This window comes from Sminthopsis crassicaudata, chromosome 1 (assembly GCF_048593235.1).
Source record: "Sminthopsis crassicaudata isolate SCR6 chromosome 1, ASM4859323v1, whole genome shotgun sequence".
Taxonomy (NCBI): domain Eukaryota; kingdom Metazoa; phylum Chordata; class Mammalia; order Dasyuromorphia; family Dasyuridae; genus Sminthopsis; species Sminthopsis crassicaudata.
Window position 1 is genome coordinate 67,236,431 of NC_133617.1, and position 19,343 is coordinate 67,255,773.

Sequence of the window (19,343 nt, forward strand, 5' to 3'; positions counted from 1 at the left end):
TATGTCAAAATGTTACTAGATGGTTTGTCTTATGAAGTCCTAACCCCGAATGATTGGAAATCCATAGCAAGGACATGTCTGGAACCTGGAGAAAATTTATTATGGCTTGCGGAATTTCATGAATTATGTAAAATTCAAGTCAGATGCAATTTGGAAATAGGAGTTAACACACAATTCACTTTTGAGCACTTAGCTGGTGAAGGTCAGTATGGAGAGAATTCGGAACAGATTAATTATACCATGACAATATATGAGCAAATTGCTAAGGCTGCAATAAAAGCTTGGGGTGTCCTTCCTGGACAGAAAGATCGTGGAGAGGCTTTCACTAAAATACAGCAAGGTCCCAATGAACCTTTTGCAGATTTTGTGGGACGTTTGCAAACTGCTGTCAAAAGAACTATTGGAGAAAATTCAGCTACAGAAATAATGACCAGACATCTGGCTAAGGAAAATGCCAATGAGATTTGCAAAAGACTTATATGGGGATTAGACAAAGATGCTCCTTTAGAGGAGATCATAAGACGCTGTGCTACAGTAGGAACAAATGCTTTTTACACCCGGACAATGATGAATGTGGAAAGACAGGGTCCCTCCTGGCAAGGGCCTTCTAGAGAAACTCGGCGATGTTTTCAATGTGGAAAAATTGGGCATCTAAGAGCTCAGTGTAGGTATGGAGATACAGTGAGAAGACAGGGTGAGAGAAGACCTAAAACCCCATGTCCAAAATGCAACAGAGGACTCCATTGGGCATCAGAGTGTAAACTAATTCAGGGAAATAGGATGAGGGGCCCAGATCCAGGGTCCCAGGCAAAAAAGACTTGGGGCATGATGGCAGCTGATGTTACACCTAAAGAGCCTTTAGAAGGTCAGGACTCTGATTTGATCAACCAGCAGAAAAGTAATCACATGGTAGAAAGGGATTACCTGATAAGTGAGCCAAAAGGCAATCAGATTGCAAAAATGGATTACACTTGGGGAGAATACAGGCCTTTTAAACCAACAGGGCTGTGCCCAGTGCAAACAACTCCAATGTAATTGTCAGATGATGAGAAGAGATTTAGAAAGCAGTTAACTGCCTGGGAGAGAGGGTTTGCTTGTATTTCTTCAGCAGGAGAAGGAATCAGATGGGTGCCAACGAGTCATATTCGCCTTGTCCATCAGAGAGAGACAGAAAAAGAGAAAGATCTCAAAATAAAGGAGAAGATCTAAGAAACATCTGACACTGAAAGAGCATGGATAATAAGAAGACTGTTAAAGAACTTTAAAAACCAGCAGGAATCATTGGACTTCCTCACACAAGATGAGACTAATGGACAATGGACTTATGGACATTTATAAATTTTCAATTTATGATTATGTTATATACTTCTAGCATGTGTTATGTTACTATGTTACTATGTGCTTATGTAATTCATGTAATTATCTGTAATACTTCCCATATTGATGGATTTATGTTTCAAGGTCATTTATGTAATTATCTGTAATACTTCCCATATTGATGGATTTATGTTTCAAGGTCATGACTGTCCTATGTTCTAAATCAAAAGAAAGGGGGAGATGTTAGGATTACTAAGTGAGAACTCAGGTTGTCTGGATGGTGACAAGGTGAGAATTCAGGTTTTCTGGACAATTACAAGGTGAGAACTCAGGTTGACTTGATAGAGGGGGCAAGCTCATTGGCTGGGGTGGTTCTTCCCAGAAGCCCTTGCATTATCCCACGCCCATTCTCTGGGAGGATAAAAAGAGACAGCACTGGGCGCAGAGAGCAGATCGGCCTGGAGAAGGATAAGAGCTGGAGGAGATTCAGAGCCAGGATTCAAGAGAAAGACTCTGAATTGCATCAGGCTTGACGGGGCTCTCTGCAGGAAGGGAAGTCACTTCTTTGGACAAGAGTTAACAGCAACTGCCTGGAGACAACGGTTCGTTACAGGAAGAAGAATCTGTCTGAGAGATTTGAGTAGACACAGCAGATCTCTTCCCAGAGAGCGATCCAGCAGCTTCTGGAGACGATAGCTCGCTACAGATAGGTGAGAGATGCATATATTTATACATGTATGATATAGCAAATAAGTGAGTAATTGAATTTCATGTTTTTGGATTTAGGTCAGGGCTCTATTTCCCAATATTTTGGGTCCTGATTCTATCACACACATATGTATGACATCTACATATAGTGTATGTATGTAACTCATCCCTGTTTTAAACTTCCCTTTTCTATCCAAGGCATCGCCTTCCTTCCAGCCACCCAGCTTCTCAACCTCTGTCATCAATACCTCTTTTCTTCTCCTTCCCTCTGGCAATATCTAATCAGTTGACAGATTTCACTGGCACACCATCTATAACCTGACACTTGTGCTTTCCCTTGTCAGAACTCACCTGGCCCTCATCACTTTCTCATCTATTGTGATAGTCTCCTGTTTTCACTGAGGGTTGAAAAGAAACTTGAAGGCTAGCTTGTCCAAGTCACACCCTAAAGTAGCCAATAGGTGGCCATCCTGCCTCCCAGAAGAAGGGTCCCACTGTCTCTCCAGCTCTAATTATTAGCTTTTCCTTACCTCTTGACCTTTTGGCCATTTCTTCCCATTCCCTTACTTCCCATCTCCATTTGCTCCTGATTCCACCCTCTAGGACCAAACAGACTCAATCTAATCCCTTCCCCAATGTGAGAGCCATTCAAACACTTAAAAAACAGCAAGTCCCCCAGAGTCTTCTTTCCTCCAAGATAAAGATTTTTTTCAGCCTATCTTCATATATTCCAGATTCAAGAACTTTTACTATCCTGATTATCCTTCTCCGGAGACTTTCAATGACCTTTCAAAACTGTGGTGCCCAGAACTGAACACAATCCATCCACTGAAGCCTGAGAAGGACAGAGTACGGTAGGATTTTCCCCTCCCTATTTCTGGAAGCTGCAAACTTCTTAATGTAGCCCAGGGTCACATCAGCTTTTGGGGGGATCTGCTGTGCTATACCACTGACTCATATTGAGCTTGAATCTGCTAACACCCCCAGATCTTTTTTCAGAACCATTGCCATATATATAGCCACACTTCTCCAGGCTTCTACTTCTGAAGCTCAGTTTTTGAAGCCAAGAGAAATAAGTAATCTATCCTTATTAAATTTCATGCATTTTGGATTTAGCCCAGGGCTCTTCATTTGTATCCTAATTCATTCAGTGTCTTAGCTGGCTCTCCCAGCTTTGTGACCTCTATGAATTGATAAGTATTCCTTCTCCAATTTGCCAAATTGTTGATTCAAAAGTTCAAACACTTAGAGCTAAACGTAAAGTCTTGGGATACTCCTCTGGCCCAGACTTCTCACTTATGGTCTGGATCATGGCAATAGCCCCCAGTTCCTTTAGGAGAATCAGAAGAGAATCTGGCAGCAGGCTAATCCAACCCATATATTGAAGTCCTCCTAACATGTTAACATTCAACCATTAACAATTATTATCAACAACCATTAACACCATTTCTGAAGCCATCTAATTTTTTCATCTTCTTCAAAAGAATAATATGAGACATCCTAGAAGAAAAAGCACTATTAAAATCTGGGTTAACTATATCCACAGCATTCCCCTTATCTATAAGTTTAGTAAATCTAGGTATTAAGTGCTGAAGTCCATAGAACACCAAGTCTGGAGTCGGGGAGACCCAAATTCAAATCCAACCTTAGTCACTTAAACTATGTCTCAGTTTTGTCATCTGTAAAATGGAAAGACTTCCCTGGGTTAATGTAAGGATCAAATGGGATAATACTTGTAAAGCATCTGGCACATAATAGGTACTTGTTTCCTTTCTGTCAGATAAAGGGAATGAGGTTAGTTTGGAATGATCTTTTCTTGATGAAGTCTTGTTGGTTCCTTGTAATCATTCTCCTTCCCAGATGCTTGCTAAACATCTTGAGTAATTCTTCTTACTCTCTGATTTCGTTATCTTACTCCCACCCACCCCAATCAAAAAATCCTACGTCTTCTTTGATTCTTCTTTTTCTCACATTGTAGCTAAAAAGCAAATTCATCTTTCTGGTTATCCCTTAGCCTCCTTTTATACCTTCAGCTCCTTCCTTCTGAGCTTTACAGGACCTGTATAATTAGCATTTTCAAGCTGGTGTAACTTCTGTCTTTTGTACATTTTTTAAAAATCTAAATTGGTTTGTTATACATGTATATATTATTTTTAAAGCTTTTTATTTTCAAAATATATGCACGGACAATTTTTCAACATTGACCCTTGCATACATAGCCTTGTCTTTCAGATTTCCCCTTCTTCCCCCCCTTCCCCTAGATGACAAGCAATCTAATATATGCTATGCATGTTAAAATATCTGTTAAATCCAATACAGATATATACATATATTTTTTAACTTGGTTCCAAAGGACCAAATTAAGAGCATTAGGGCAAAGTTGAAGAGCAGCAAATTTTGGCTCTTTATAAGAATTCTAGTGAGTTCCCTACCATAAGGGGACGTCAAAGACTGGAAGAGCATCTCTCAGCATACTATCCGAAGGATTCCTGCTTGGTTACAGGGAGAACTAGATAGCTTTTGTGGTACATTCCCACTCTAAGATACTCTAGGAGTCCAAGAGTTAATGAAGGCAGGATTTGGAAAGAAAGGCAGATGAGGAGTGCCAGGAAGGGGAGGAGGCGAGCAAGTCAGGGCAGGAAACTACTCCTGAGAGGAGGCAGTCTTGCTGTTGCCTTCCAGAGGCAGAAGGTGGATCCCAATAGACATGGAGGGCCAGAGTCAGAAAGGCTACTGAATGGAAACACAATTACAGGGCAGGAACATCCATGGTCACTTGAATCATGATAATGCAATAAAGAATCCTTGTCCTTCGAGGAAGAATCCCAGTGAGATCCCCCATGGCTCTGCTCAAACCTGCCTCTTTGCTCTTGGTACTCCACATCTCTGCATCACAAGCTGCTAGCTCAGGTGAGACTTCTGATTTCTTGATTTCTTTCTGACAGTTGGACAAGGCAGAGGAACTCTTCCAGTCTTTTTCAGAAATTTATGAGAAGGAGCCTATCCTCTGCAGTCTCTACTAGGGAAGTGAGTCAGACTAAATTGCTTTTGCTGTTTTGGGAGTGAGGTGCCTCAGGGCATCTCTTGGGTTCTTAGAAGGGTTGTTGTTGTCCAGTCCTTCCTTTTTCAGTCATGTCGGATCTTCCAGACGCCATTTGGGGTTATGTGGTTTGCTCTTTTCTCCTCCAGCTTGTACTTTTTTCCTCCCCAATTTTCCCACTAGTTTTTGTCAAATAGTGAATTCTTATCCCAGAAGCTGGAGTCTTTGGGCTTATCAAACATTAGATTACTATAATCATTAACTACTGTGTCTTATGAACCTAACCTGTTTCTTAGCCAGTACTAAGTGGTTTTTTTTTTACATTACATTACATTTTACAAATGAAGAAACTGAGGCAAATACCCAGGGCACATATCTAGTAAATGCCTGAGATGAGATTGGAACTCTAAAAGACGAATCTTCCTAACTCCAGCCCCAGCAGTCTATCCACTCTGCCACCCAGCTACCCACTCCTAGAACATGAGATGTGGGACAGAAAGTCCGGTATTGACTGATTTATTTAAAGAAGTGAAGTGCAGGAACTAGGATAAGATTGGCCATCCCCAGTCATCCTGACTTTTGTCTTGCCACACTGGACTTTGATGACTGGAAGAGAGACTGATGAGTTTGCAAAGCTCTGCCTCACTTAAAATCTAATTCACACATCAAAATATCACCCCATAATATCCTTGGTTCCATTTGAAAACAAAAGTCAAACATCAACAGATTCTAAAAGTAACTTTCAGCTCTGATATTCTGCATTCTGAGATTTTGTCCAGGTGTGACATTGTTTGATGTAGTAAATCCATGGTTTCTTCTGGCCCTGAAATCTTATCAATCTCTAAGTCTGTAAACACTTAAAAAAAACATTCCTCATGTTTCCATCCTCATTAGGAGGCCAGACAGAATGCTCCAGACCATTCATCAGATACCATGAGCAAGTCTCATACAATAGGGCTGCCTTGAACCAAGAGCTCTGGAGGATCCATCGATCCACGAGTGGAGCAGAAGAGTCAGTCCAGCTTGATTTCCAAGCCTATCAAAGGTCAGTGACATTTCAGAAATAACTCCCAATATTTAAGTGGTTCTTTTACTTGGGGGTCCTATGTGGTCCCCTTTATAGGCACCCAGCAACTCCTTCCTTCCATCAAGAGTGTAATCATGGAATTCTAGACCACCAGAGCTAGAAGATAACTTAGAGATTATCTACTCCTTGAGTGAGTTACTTGTTTTTAATATTTTGATAACCATGTTTCAATAACATCGTTTTCCTTTGTAATTCTACTAATTTCATTTGTGTATTTAAAAATGGTCTTCTGAGAAGGGATTCATGGACTTCACCAGCCTGCCACAGCAATCCTGGACAAAAACAAGGTCAAGAACCCTGAATTTTAGTCCCAAACTCATTTTATAGATGAGGAAAATCAGACTTTTAGTCCCATAGGCTGGAAATGTGTGTCTTCCCTAAATCTTCATCCTCATCCCATATAGTCAGTTACTTGCAAAATATTGTTTTTGTCTCAAAACATCTCACAGATGTCCCTTTCCCCCAATTCATACAACAACCACCCTAATTTAAGTGATAATTGCTCTTTGCTGTACTGTTGAAATATTCTTCTAATTGGTCCCTTGCCTCCTGTCTCTCTCCACTTCAATCATTTCAATCACTACACCCAGCTGCCTGGTATGATTTACATCATAATGGCAGCCCCTTCACCTCTCCTTCCCTTTTTTGCTCTTTGCTCCACCCCATGCCAATCATACAAAAAACTTCAATAACTCCCTGTTACCACTGAGATCAAATAGGCCCTGTATTTATAATCTTGCTTTACCATAAGTTTATGGAGGTTTTTCTTTATGTCAAGATGTAATGAGATACAATTTTTTACTCACTTATGCTGCTGCCCCTTTGTAGATAAGGATGACATTCCTGACCTACCATGAGGAAGGAGAATTTGAGTTCTTTTAATAGTAGTGGGGAGAGTCATCCACACTCTTGCCAAGCTAAAATATGAATTAAGTCTGCAATTTAAAATGTCTCACCATTTCTAAAAAGGAACTTTTGAGACAAACTAGCCAAGTCCCCTTATTTTACAGAGAAGAAAAGTGAATTATAGGGAAAAGAAGTGACTTGTCTGTGCTCATACATAGATCTAGATCTCTGCCTGCAAAAATCTTCATCTCCTTTCTAAGATTCAATTGAGATGCCCCATGCTCAATAAAGCCTGCCCTGATCCCTCAGTTAATAATCTTTTCCTTTTTAAATTATCTTGTATTTATATTTTTGTATGTGAAGTATTGCCCCCAATAGAATGAGAGCAAGACCTGTTTCATTATTCATCTCTATAACCCTAATGTTGAGTACAGTGCCTTGCACGTGCTATATATTTAATATTTGTTGAATTAAGTTGAACTGAATTGAATTCAACTAGCACACAGGAGACCCAGCCCAGGGTTCTTTGAAAGAATAAATGAAAAAGCATTAGCTAAGTGTTTACTATGTACTAAGTACTGGGAATGTGAGTAAATTTATTAAGACAATCTCAACTCTCAAAGCGCCCATTCACGTTCGAACTGGAGGGAGACAGCACAGATGAGAGTTCCATCACAGGACAGATAGAAAAGCCCAGGACTCTTAAGGGTACAGCAACTGGCCAATGGCTAGGCCCAGGAGTGGACAGATAGCTACCAAGCCCTAGATAGGGCATCGAGCCTGGAGGCAGGACCACAAGTTCAGATTTGGCCCCAGACACTTTCTAGCAGCAAGAGCTTGGGCAAATCATAACTTCTGTTGGTCTCTATTTCATCATCTGGTCTCTTCCAGCTCTTCAGTCTTATGATCCCCAGGATCCCACTCAGTTTCTGCCAAGAATTAGGGGACCAAGATAAAAGTACTGACATTGTGGGGGGGTCCTTTCTTTGGGTCTTCCAGGATTTTCAAACTCAGCCTGAAACGTGACAACAGCATTTTCTCGGAAGATTTTGAACTCACTGGGATGAGGCGTACCACGTCTTTCAATGTATCTTTCCTTTATTCTGGAGAGCTGAGAGGTAAAAGTTTCCTTTTCTGGAGCTCCTGGGCTCCAGGCCAGATGTAAGTTCACCTTGGGAACCTCCATCATCAGTGCATAAGGAGGGAGGGCAGAGGAACAAAGTCCTTGGAACTGGTAGCAGAAATGAAAATCCCTGCCCTACCTTGTTGTTTAGAAGAGACTCCTCTCTTTTAAAATTCCATATTCTTGGAAAAAGCCTTCTATTCTCAGTGCCTTCCCTTCTCTCCCTTCATTCTCACTGAAATATTTTGCAACCTGACTTCTGACCTCATCATTCAGCTGAAACTGTGATCTCCTAACTGGCAAGTCTACTGACTTTTTCTCAGTCCTTGTCCTTCCTGACCTCTCCCCAGCATTTGATGCTGGTGGTCACTTTTCTTCCTGGATATTTTCTCTCTTCTCTGGGTTTTTCTGGCCCTGCTCTCAAGTCCCAACTAAAATACTGCAAGTCTTTCCCTAACCTCCCTCAATTTTCATACCTTCCCTCTATTAATGATTTCCTATTCATCCTGCATATACCTTGCTTTTGTATGTATTTGTTTACATGTTGTCCTCACCTCCCCCCCCCCCGCCACCATTCTATCTCTTGGTAATTTCAGTCTGGATGTCCAAGAGACAACTCAAACTCAACATGAACTGAAATATCTTTCCCCAAAATCCATTCCTTTTATGAACTTCCCTCTTCTCTGTCAAAGACAGATCCTTCCACTCCCAAAGGCTGGAAATATGTCTCATCCTTGACTCATCATCCTCAGCTCATATAGCCAATCATTTCCAAATATTGTTTCTATCTCCAAAACATCTCATGTATGTCTCCTTTCCCCATACAACAAGTACCCCAGTTCAGGTCACAATTGCCTCTTGATTGTACAATTATAATGTTCTTCTAATTGGTCCCTTTGCCTCCTGTCCCTCTCCACTTCTTTTAAGTAATAAATAGGACCATGACAACTCCTTCACCTCTCCTTCCCTCCCTGACACCTCCAATATGAGTCATGCAATAATCTTCAGTTATTCCCTATTATCACTGGGATCAAATATGAAACCCTTAGTTTGGCATTTATAATAAATAAGTGGAAAAAGCTTCCTCTAATGTTCTTGGACATTACTCCTCTAAACCCCCTTTCAGGGCTAGCCGCACTGGCCTGGGTAAGGAACTTGCTCTTTCTTACTCATAATTCTCCATCTCCCACCTCTTTGCCTTTGCAGCAGCTGTCCCTCATCCAAGATCCCTCCTCACCACTCTTGGAGTCCCTGCTTAAGTTCAAGTCTCAGCTCGAGCCCTATCTTCTATAGGAAGTCTTTTCTGCTCTGTTAGGATTACCAGAGGAGAACTCAGGTTGTCTGGACAATTACAAGGTGAGAACTCAGGCTGACTTGACAGTAGCATATGCTTGTCTCAAAGATTAAGCGATGCATGTCTAAGTACACACGGCCTGTACAGTGAAACTGCAAATGGCTCATTAAATCAGTTATGGTTCCTTTGGTCCCGCGCTCCCTCCTACTTGGATAACTGTGGTAATTCTAGAGCTAATACAACCTGAGTTCTCATCTGGTAATCCTAACACTGCTCCACCTCCTCTCCCCTTTAACCTCACCCCCACCCCCACCAGGAGTCGGTACCTTCCCATCCCAACATTAGCACAATGTTTGGTGCTCAATAAATACTCGTTGATTGGTTGACAGTATCTAACAGTACTGCTAGCAGAAATGTTAGATAAATCTATCCCTCCTGTGCCTCTTTTACACATGTTTACACACATTCAGTTCAATTCAATAACCATTTGTTAACTGTCTACTAAGGTGCTAGGCACTGTGTTGGGCACCAGAGACAAGTCTAGGAGACTATATTCTACATACAAGTTGTTTGGTGTTTTTTTAAAATTGGAAATCCAAGAGTGAGCTTTCAGAAGGCAAGTTCTTTACATACAATTTGTTGAGACTATATTCTAGTAGGGGAGAGTACAGCGTGGCCACAGGTGAGTGAGAGTGGGGAGCCGTCGTTAACAGCTGGGGAGACCACGAAAGGCCTCCTGTGGGGAGCTGCTTTAGAAGCCTTGCAAGGACTCAGGAGTTCTGAGGGGGTCAAACATCCCAAAACTAGGGCGCAGCCTGTGCAAAGGCAGGAAGGAAGCTGGTCAGAACAGAAAGGGCCGAGGGGGACGGGAGGGCTGTGAAATTGTTCTAGAAAGAGAGGAGGGAGCCAAATTGTGAAGAATTTTAAAGGCCGATAAAGGAGTTTCTATTTTAATCTCCAGGTAATAGGCAGCTAAAGAAACTTCTTAAGGAGAGGGTTGACATGGGCAGATCTGTACTTAGAAATATCATCTGGGACTTGTTCGGATGGATTGGAAAGAGATAAGATAGGTGAAAAGAACGCCAACAAAGAGGCAAGAGAAGGACTAACGGGGGTAACTAGGAGTTCATCAATAGTCTCTCCAGAAGAAAGCTATACTTTTCATCATGAGTCCTTCCAAATTGTCTTAGATCACTATACTGATCAAAATGGCTAAGTCTTTACAGTTGATCATCATTAGAATGTGGCTATTACTGTGCACCATGATCTTCAAATTCTGCTTCCTTCACTTTACTTCAGTTCACATAGGTCTTTTCAGGTTTTTCTGAAAGGATTCTACTTGTCATTTCTTATAGCACGATAGTATTCCATCCCAATCATATATAATACCTTATTCAACCATTCCCTAATCACTGAGCACTCCCTAAATTTCCATTTTTTTTGCTACCACAAAAGAAACCTGCTAAAAATAATTTTGTACATATAGTTCTTCAACAAACACTTGGCAAGCACCTACTGTGTGCCAGGCATTATAATAAGCACAGGGATACAAAGAAAGACAAAACAAAACAAAACAGTCCATGTTTCAAGGAGCTCTCAGTCTGAGAGACTTCTGAATATTAGTTTTTCTATCCTGAAATGAGGGCCTTAGAATCATAGTTGGTTAGAGTATTTATAACTGTTTTTCAGCTTCATATTTTTCTCCAAACCACCAAATACATAATTATAATTATTCTTCCCCCCAATACAGACACACACACACACACACACTTTTGTGTATCAGGGATGTACTACAAGTGTACTTTTTTCAATTGTATTCCTTATTTCTAATTGAGCCTTGAAAAAAATTATTTATTTTCTACCCAACTTAATTAGATCATTGCTTAAAAGATTATAATTGTTTTAATGTAACTTTTTAATGATAAACTTAACAAACTTAATTCCTCCAATGTCTCTTAACAGATGAGCCAGGCTCTTCCTGTCATGGCTCCATCATTTCTGGTCTCTTTGAAGGCATCATCCATACCAAAGATGGCACTTTCTATGTAGAACTGACAAGAGCATCTTCTGGGAATGAAACGGGGCCAAGACGTTCCATCATTTACCACCAGCGAGAGATAGGTGAGCCCTAATTCCCTTGGTACAGTGGGCATATCAACCCTTCAGAAATGTTCAGAGACCCTCTGGGCTGTTCAACCATGAATTCAATTTTAACTTGCCCACCATTTACAATTAAATTCAATGTAATTCAACAAGCATTTGTTAAGCACTGACTGTGTATGCAACTGGAACTGGAATTGGATATCCTGTCAGAAGACAAAACTATAGTTTACCTGTATATTCCTTGTTGTTGGGAGAGGAAAAAAATAGAATCTCTGCTATTTGGTGCCATCTTTCCCACCTACTTCTATTCCCAGGACTCTTCACTTCAGCTGTAAAGGATCAGGGAGAGCCTTGGGAAGGAAGAGAGGGAATGATAGCCCTAATAACATAGCTGCCCCTAACTCCAAGTGACGTATCCCTCATCTGATTTTATGGAAGGAAGTATCCGTTTTATGCACTTAATGCATCATGGCATGTTTTGTAATTATTTGTAGGCATGCCTTACAGTTCTCCCAAAGCAGAATGAGGGATCTTGGGAGGTAGTGAATTCCCCATAACTATAAGTGTTCAAAGAAAGGCCGACCGTTTTTGAGAGATGTTGTAGAAGTGATTTATGCTTTGTGTGCTTTGACCACTCTTCAAGTTCTTTTCCCAATACCAAGTTGCTATGATTTTCCAGAACTTCTTATTTAGTGCTAGGGTTGCAAACTATGAAAAGCCCTCAGGGAACTTTCAGACTAACTGGGGCTAAAAAGTTTATAGATATCTTCTATTAATTGGCTCTCACTAGGAGAGTTTCTTTATCTGCAGTTTCCTGTATTCAGCAACTATAACTTTTGGCCCATTGTCTCTGGTGTTAAGAGTTCTGGGGCAGCTAAGTGACAGAGCCACAGGTGAGTTAGGTGGATCAGATGGACCCTAAGGTCCATCTGAGCAGCTTTGTAAAGGCTCACAGTCCTCATGCCAGAGGTACTTGTCTTGTGAACACATTTTACACCTCATCTGCCAATATGACACCATTCTGATGTGGAATTATGGTGTATGGCGAAGTTTTGAATGCTGTAGATAAGTTCACTTCTCTTGGCAGTATATTTACTTTCAAGGGTTTGAACCATGCATATCTCAGTGTTTGGAAGGCTCTGAAGGAAAGTATGGGAGAGGAAAGGTATTAGACTGACTACCAAACAGAAGGTCTGCAGAGATCTACAATGACCTCATTGTATACTCATGAAACCTGGACAGTCTGCCAGTGCCGTGCCAGGAAACTGAACGGCTTCCACTTGAATTGTCTCAAAGATTCTGACCATCACAGAGCAGAAGGATACCGGACCCTGAGGTCCTTTTTTGAATTAAGCTGTGAAGCATTCCAACTCTACTGCAGAGAGCGCAGCTCCATTGGGCTGGCCACCTTGTTTGAACGCCAAATGTACACTTTTTTAAGAAGAACTCACACATGGCAAGCCTTCACAAGGTGGTCAGAAAAAGCGCTCCAAGGACACTCTCAAGGTTTCTCTTAAGAATTTTAGAATCCATTGAATGACATGGGAGACATTGGTACAGGATTGCCCCTCATCAGAGAAGATGCTGTGCTCTATGAGCAAAGCAGAACTGAATTAGCTCAGAAGAAACGTGAGATGCACAGAGTTAGAGAGCCCACCCCAAATGACCATAGGGACCCTTTGTGTCCGACCTGTGGCAGAGCATTCCCAGCTTGTATCAGTCTGATCAGCCACAGTCAGCCACATTGTAACTCAACTCTAACAAAATGATGTCATTTTGGAACTCTTCAAGAACAAAAGACAACAACCAACCAACCAAGATAGAGCACTGATCCTGGAGTCTAAAGGATTCAAGTTCAAATGTGACTTCAGACATTTAGTAGTGGGCAAGTTACTTAGCCCTGTTTACTTAAAAAAAAAAATCTAAGTTCAGCTTTGTCCCTGACATTCTTTATACTTCAGACACCCTATTTCTCTCATGCCTTTATTTCCTTTTTTAGTTTTATTTCAATGATTTAGATGATCATATTGTGGGAAGAGCACATAACTTGAAATCAAGAGAAATTTGGTTTCAAATCCAAGATTCGCAACATACTAGTTCTGTGTGATCCTGGACAGGTCAGAAAAGCTCTCTAGATCTCAGTTTCTTCATTTGTAATATGGGAATAATACTAATACACAAGATTATTGGGAAGAAAATACTTCATAAACTTTAAAACATTATAGAAATCTTAGATAATATTATTATTTTCCATGACCTTACCTATGCAGATACTCTCTTTGTAGCCATAATATATTTTATCCATATCCATAACTCTTCTTCCTCTGTAATTCTTGTCTGTGTCCATCTGCCTTAGTCTTAACTGGCTGTGCACAGGCTCTTCTCTTAGTCTTCTAATGCATCATGGACCCTTATGCCACACTAGGCTTGTCCATCTGAATCTCCCACTTGTACTACATGATGGTCTTGCCTACCCATCCTATCATATATGCTTTGACAACATTTTTTAGATGCTATGTCTGGAAAGTAAGTCATCACTGGTGACATGCTGCCACCTACTTACATCAACTAGTTAAGTGTTCAGGATATTATTATGAGTCTCTTGAAACTGTACTTCTGATTTGTAGCCACCTCTACATTTTCATTTTTTTCTCAATAGCATTTTATTTTTCCAATTGAGTTCCAAATTTTTTCTCCAACCTTTCCAAGACATCAAGCAAACTGATATAGGTTATACATGTATAATTGTTTTAAATATATTTCCATATTTGTCATGTCGTGAAAGAAAAAAAAAAACAACAAAAGGAAATACCACGAGAAAGAAAATGCAAAAAAAAAAAAAAAAAAAAGTTGAAAATAGTGAGCTTCAACCATTCAGTCTCCATAATTCTCTCTATGGATATGAATAGCATTTTCTATCCCAAGTCTGTTGGAACTGTCTTGGATCACTGAATTGCTGAGAAGAGCAAAGCCTATCATAGTTGATCATCACGCATAATCCTATTCTTACTGGATACAATGTTCTCCTGCTTCTGTTCACTTCACTCACCATCAGTTCATGTAAGTTTTTGCAGGCTTTTCTGAAATCAGCCTGTTCATCATTTCTTATAGAACAATGATGTTCCATTCCATTCATAAATTATAACTTATTCAGCCATTCCCCAACTGAGGGGCATCCACTTAGTTTCTAGTTTCTAGCCACTACAAAAGGGTATTCTTCCCCTTTTTTATGATCTCTTTGGGATACAGACCCAGTAATGCACTGCGGGATCAAAAGGTATGCAGTTTTATTACCTTTTGGACATAGTTCCAACAATGCATTAGTGTCCCAGTTTTCCCATATCCCCTCAATATTTATCATTATCTTTTCCTGTCATCTTAACCTTACCTCTACATTTTCAGAAGGAGAATGGGGATAAAAGATTGGGACTAGATCTGCTATTTTTTTAGTATATGAAATTCCTGAGTCAAAAAACTCCTATTAACATAGGACAGTACCAATTCTAAAACTTTAGGGACCTGTTTAGAGGTAAGAAAAATACTTGTCCAGAATCACAGCCAGAATGTCAAAGGTGAGAGATCTAGAAGCAATTTGCATTTGTACAATTTCCCAAATGCAATCCCAGCTATTTCTTCATCTGTAAAATGAAAAATAAATGGGCATGATGATGTCTAAGATCTCTTCCTTGAAAGCCTATAAAATCCTAATGCAAGACTCAGTTATTTTCAGATCAGAAGTCTATGCCCTGATTCTTCAGATAAACCAACAAACCAGCAAGAAGAGAAAGGGAAGGAAGATAGAAGATAATATTTATTAATCACATACACTGTGCTAAGCACTTTACAGATATTTCTCATTCGATCCTCACAGAAACCCCAGAAGTTAACACTGGCTGCTATTTTACACTTGGGAATACTTGAGGTTGAGAATGATTAAGGGACAGCTAGAAAGTATCTGAGGCAACATTTGAATTCAGATTTTCCCTCAACTCCCGGAGCCACATTCTGTGCCCTAGGCTGCCATCTAGCTGCCCCATTGAGGGAGAACATGTGATTAAACTCAGCATCTCACATCCCACTGGAGTTCCATTGTAACCATTCTTCATGTTACCCTTATACTTTCTCTAGATTATTCCATTTTAAACAACTCAAACTGTCCCTGTTTGGCCTTAAAGATGCATCTGTTTTGGCAGCCTCCCACTCCCATGCTCAATATGAAGGTAAGTTTAATCATTGTTTTGGCACAATAGCATCATTGACCTGGGAAGCAAAGGATGAGGACAGGGAGTCTGAACTCTGCTGCAAATCATCACATCTTTTTTTTTCTTTCTTTTTCCTCAATAGGATTTTATTTTTCCAAACACATATAAAAATAGTTTTCAATATTAATTCTGTAAGATTTTCAGTTCTAAATTTTTTCTTCCTCTCTCCCTTACTTCCAGCAAGACAGCAAGCAATCTAATATAGGTTAAACATGTATATTCTTTTAAACTATTTTCATATTTGTAATGTTGTGAAAGAAAAAGAAGAACAAAAGGAAAAAAACTATGAGAAAGAAAAAGAAAAGAAAGGTGAAACATTCAGTTTCCATAGTTCTCTCTCTGGATGTAGATGGCATTTTCCATCCCAAGTCTACTAGAATTGTCTTGGATCGCTGCATTGCTGAGAAAAGCTAAGTCTATCATAATTGATCATCACATAATCTTGTTGATACTGTATGTAATCTTCTACAGGTTCAGCTCACTTCAGTCAGGATCAGTTTATGTAAATCTTTCCAGGCTTTTCTTAAATCATCCTATTTATTATATTCCATATATTCCATAGCATTCATATACCATGATTTATTCATCCATTCTCCAACTGCTAGTTTGCCACTCAATTTCCAGTTCCTTGCCACTACAAAAAGGCCTGCTATAAATATTTTTGTACATGTAAGTTTTCTCCTCCCTTTTATGATCTCTTTGGAATACAAACCCAGTAGCATCACCTCTTTTAAAAATTTTAATATTTCATTTTTCCTCAAATACATACAAAACATTTTTACTATTTGTTTTTTAAAATTTTGAGTTCCAAATGTTTTTCTTCCTTCCCTCCCTTCATTCCTTTTCCCCTCATTGAGAAGGCAAGTAGTTTGATACAGGTTATACATGTGGCATTCTGCAAAACATATTTCTATATTAGTCATGTTGTAAAACACAGACAAAAAACCCTAAGAAAAATTAAATTAAAAAATAAATCAGCCCCTCTTCAGATTTTAACCTTTCTGTCAAATCAAGTAATGGGACTACATAGGATACATGAGACCCCCCCCCATACCCAACCCTGGTCCTGACATTCCATCCATCTTCTAACGTCAATTAATCAATACACATTGGGATCTTAGGAAAGGGGATTTAGAAATACAGTAGAATGCAATTATTTTCATACAAGGGACTGGCTCTCAATGAGTTTGTAAATTGCCTCTAATTTTATTTTCAAAGGGGGGTAGAAATACTAATGAGAGCCACACTTTTTTTTTTGAGCATCTATTATGTACCAGCCATCATGTAAAGGAGCTAGCAATATCAAGGGAAGAAAAAAGAAAGACAGAAACAGATCTTGCCCTCAATGAGCCTGTATTTTATGGGAGGGAAACAACATGTATATATAAAGAATGTTGTTATTGTTATTTGTCCTTCTTTTCGAAGAGAACTATGACATCAAGGAGGTGATGCTGTGACTAAAAGTGAATTGGCTTTCAGTGAGGGAGGCTGTACAAGGACATAGGAGGGATTCTAGGGGTCACATGGGAGGAGGTTTTGTATTCCAGGCATGGGGAACAGTACAGGTAAAGATGCAGAGGCAGGAAATGGAGTATGTATTATATGTGAGGAACAGCACAACAGACCAACTTGGCCAGACTGCAGAGCGCATGAAGGGAAGAAGCAAAGGAAAAATAAAGTAAATGTGACTGCTGTGTTCCCCAGAAACCTTAATTTAGCATTATTCTAAATCCAAGCATTTCTAGCTTAAGGAGAGCAATGTCTTTCTGACATAGTCCCTTCTCATGCTCCATCCCTGCTCCTCCCACCTCCTCCCCCTTTCTCCCCCCCCCCTCTCCTCCAGAACAATTTGAGATACATTTATAGGAATCTTGAACAAAGAAAAGGTCACATTTCCTAATGGACAGTCTTTCCTAGATTCCCTTCTGGTGCCTTCATCTAATTTATCCTGTAGGCACCTTGTTTGTACATAGTGGGCTCTCTAGGAGTATGAGCTCCTAGAACTGTCTTATGTGTTCACTGACGACATTCTTGCTTAGCTTGGTACCCAGCACATGTAGATGCTTTATCAATATTTGTTGACATGTTTTTTAAATTACAATTTGGAGCTAACATTTTACTCTTTCTAGCTGAACAATAATAATCTCTTAATCTCCTATGAAATATTCTCCTTAAATCCTTCTTTGACCTTTCCCCTCTGACATAATCCTTAGGACTTTCCTATGGGGATGAGCTGCCTTTGGCTGAATCCTTACAATCCTTTGGGGATAGGAAGACCAGATGTATTTTTTGTTCCAATTTTGTACCACTCTTAATACATTTATTTTCCTCAGAAGTTTCACTTTGGTTCTTCTTACTGTTGTAAAGTCATTTTTCGATTTGGTCCAATTCTTTGTAGCTCTATTGGGTTTTTTTGAGCAGAGATACTGGAGTGATTTCCTATTTCCTTCTCCACATCACTTTATAGATGAGGAAACTGAAGCAAACAGGAGAAATGATTTGCCCAGGGTCATCCATCATGTGTCAGAGGCCAGATTTGAACTCAGAAATATGAGTTTTCCTGACTTTCCTGATAGATCTGGTGCTCTATCCAGCTGCCCCCCTTTTTTGGTCCTTGATCTTTACACTATTTTATAAAGGGAAAAGTCTAGAAAGGACTTTAGCTTAGAAAAATAATTATTCCCCAGTATTTTTAATTGAAACAAAAAAAGGAGTCTTTTAATATATTCCCACAGAAGTAATATACAAAAATTCTGGAAAGGTAGACAGGAACCAGGTTATGAAGGATTTTAACTATCAAACAGAGGGGTTTATATTTCATCCTAAAGGTAAAAGAAAGCCTCGAGGAGTTTATTAAGCAGGAGAATGACCCAGTCAGCCCTTTGCCTGAGTAATTCCTCACTTTGACAGCTGGGAGGAAGGAAGGGTTGGAGAGAGACTGGAGAAACTAGAGTGGACAGACCCGCATTAAGAGACTGCTGCCATTGTTCTAGTACAAGATCCGAGAGAGCCAAAGGTGATGGCCATATGAATAGAGGGAAGGGGACGGATGTGAGATTTGTGGAGGTAGACTTGACTAGACTTGGCAACTGATCAGATATTTTGGGTGAGAGAGAATGAAGTGGAGGACTCCAGGGTTGTCACCCTGGCTTTTTGGAAAAATGCTGGTACCCTTTTATTCTACAGATACCCATTTTCTTGGAATAAATTAGCATGCATTCACTAGAACAGTTTTACATATTTACATTATAATGATTATTTTCCTTACCATTTAAGGGATAAAATCTTAGGAATTTGTATTCATCCAGGCTGAAGAGATTTTTAAAGATTTTAACCTGCCTGGTGAATTAGCACCTATTTTTAGACTTGGAAAGCAATGTATAAAAAGTGACTCACTGCTATGATTGGGGCATTTTCCTCAACTGACAATTTCCATTTTTATAGATGTTTTGTTCCCCAAAATAACTTCCTTATCTATGAAATGGATTGAGAAGAAACTCAAATCAGTGAAGAACACTTTCAAAGCTAATAATACCAATAACAATAATGAAGAATGGTGGTGA

The 19,343-nt window shown here is 39.8% G+C and overlaps 1 protein-coding gene and 1 long non-coding RNA gene across 2 annotated transcripts in view; both read left to right on the plus strand.

Annotated features, from left to right (window-relative positions):
* Window positions 1-4,693: 4,693 nt before the first annotated feature.
* On the plus strand, window positions 4,694-8,084 carry LOC141565556 (uncharacterized). The gene is made up of 3 exons (XR_012489058.1): window positions 4,694-4,935; window positions 5,960-6,110; window positions 7,998-8,084. It is a non-coding gene; the product is annotated as an uncharacterized LOC141565556 (long non-coding RNA).
* A 3,296-nt stretch (window positions 8,085-11,380) lies between these two features.
* The window catches only part of LOC141565539 (disintegrin and metalloproteinase domain-containing protein 10-like), a 38,747-nt gene continuing 30,784 nt past the window's right edge, over window positions 11,381-19,343 (plus strand). The window contains exons 1-2 of the mRNA XM_074308716.1: window positions 11,381-11,536; window positions 15,647-15,738. Of these exons, the coding sequence (XP_074164817.1) occupies window positions 15,694-15,738 (45 nt within the window). The 5' untranslated portion in view covers window positions 11,381-11,536; window positions 15,647-15,693. The remainder of the gene's footprint in view (window positions 11,537-15,646; window positions 15,739-19,343) is intronic.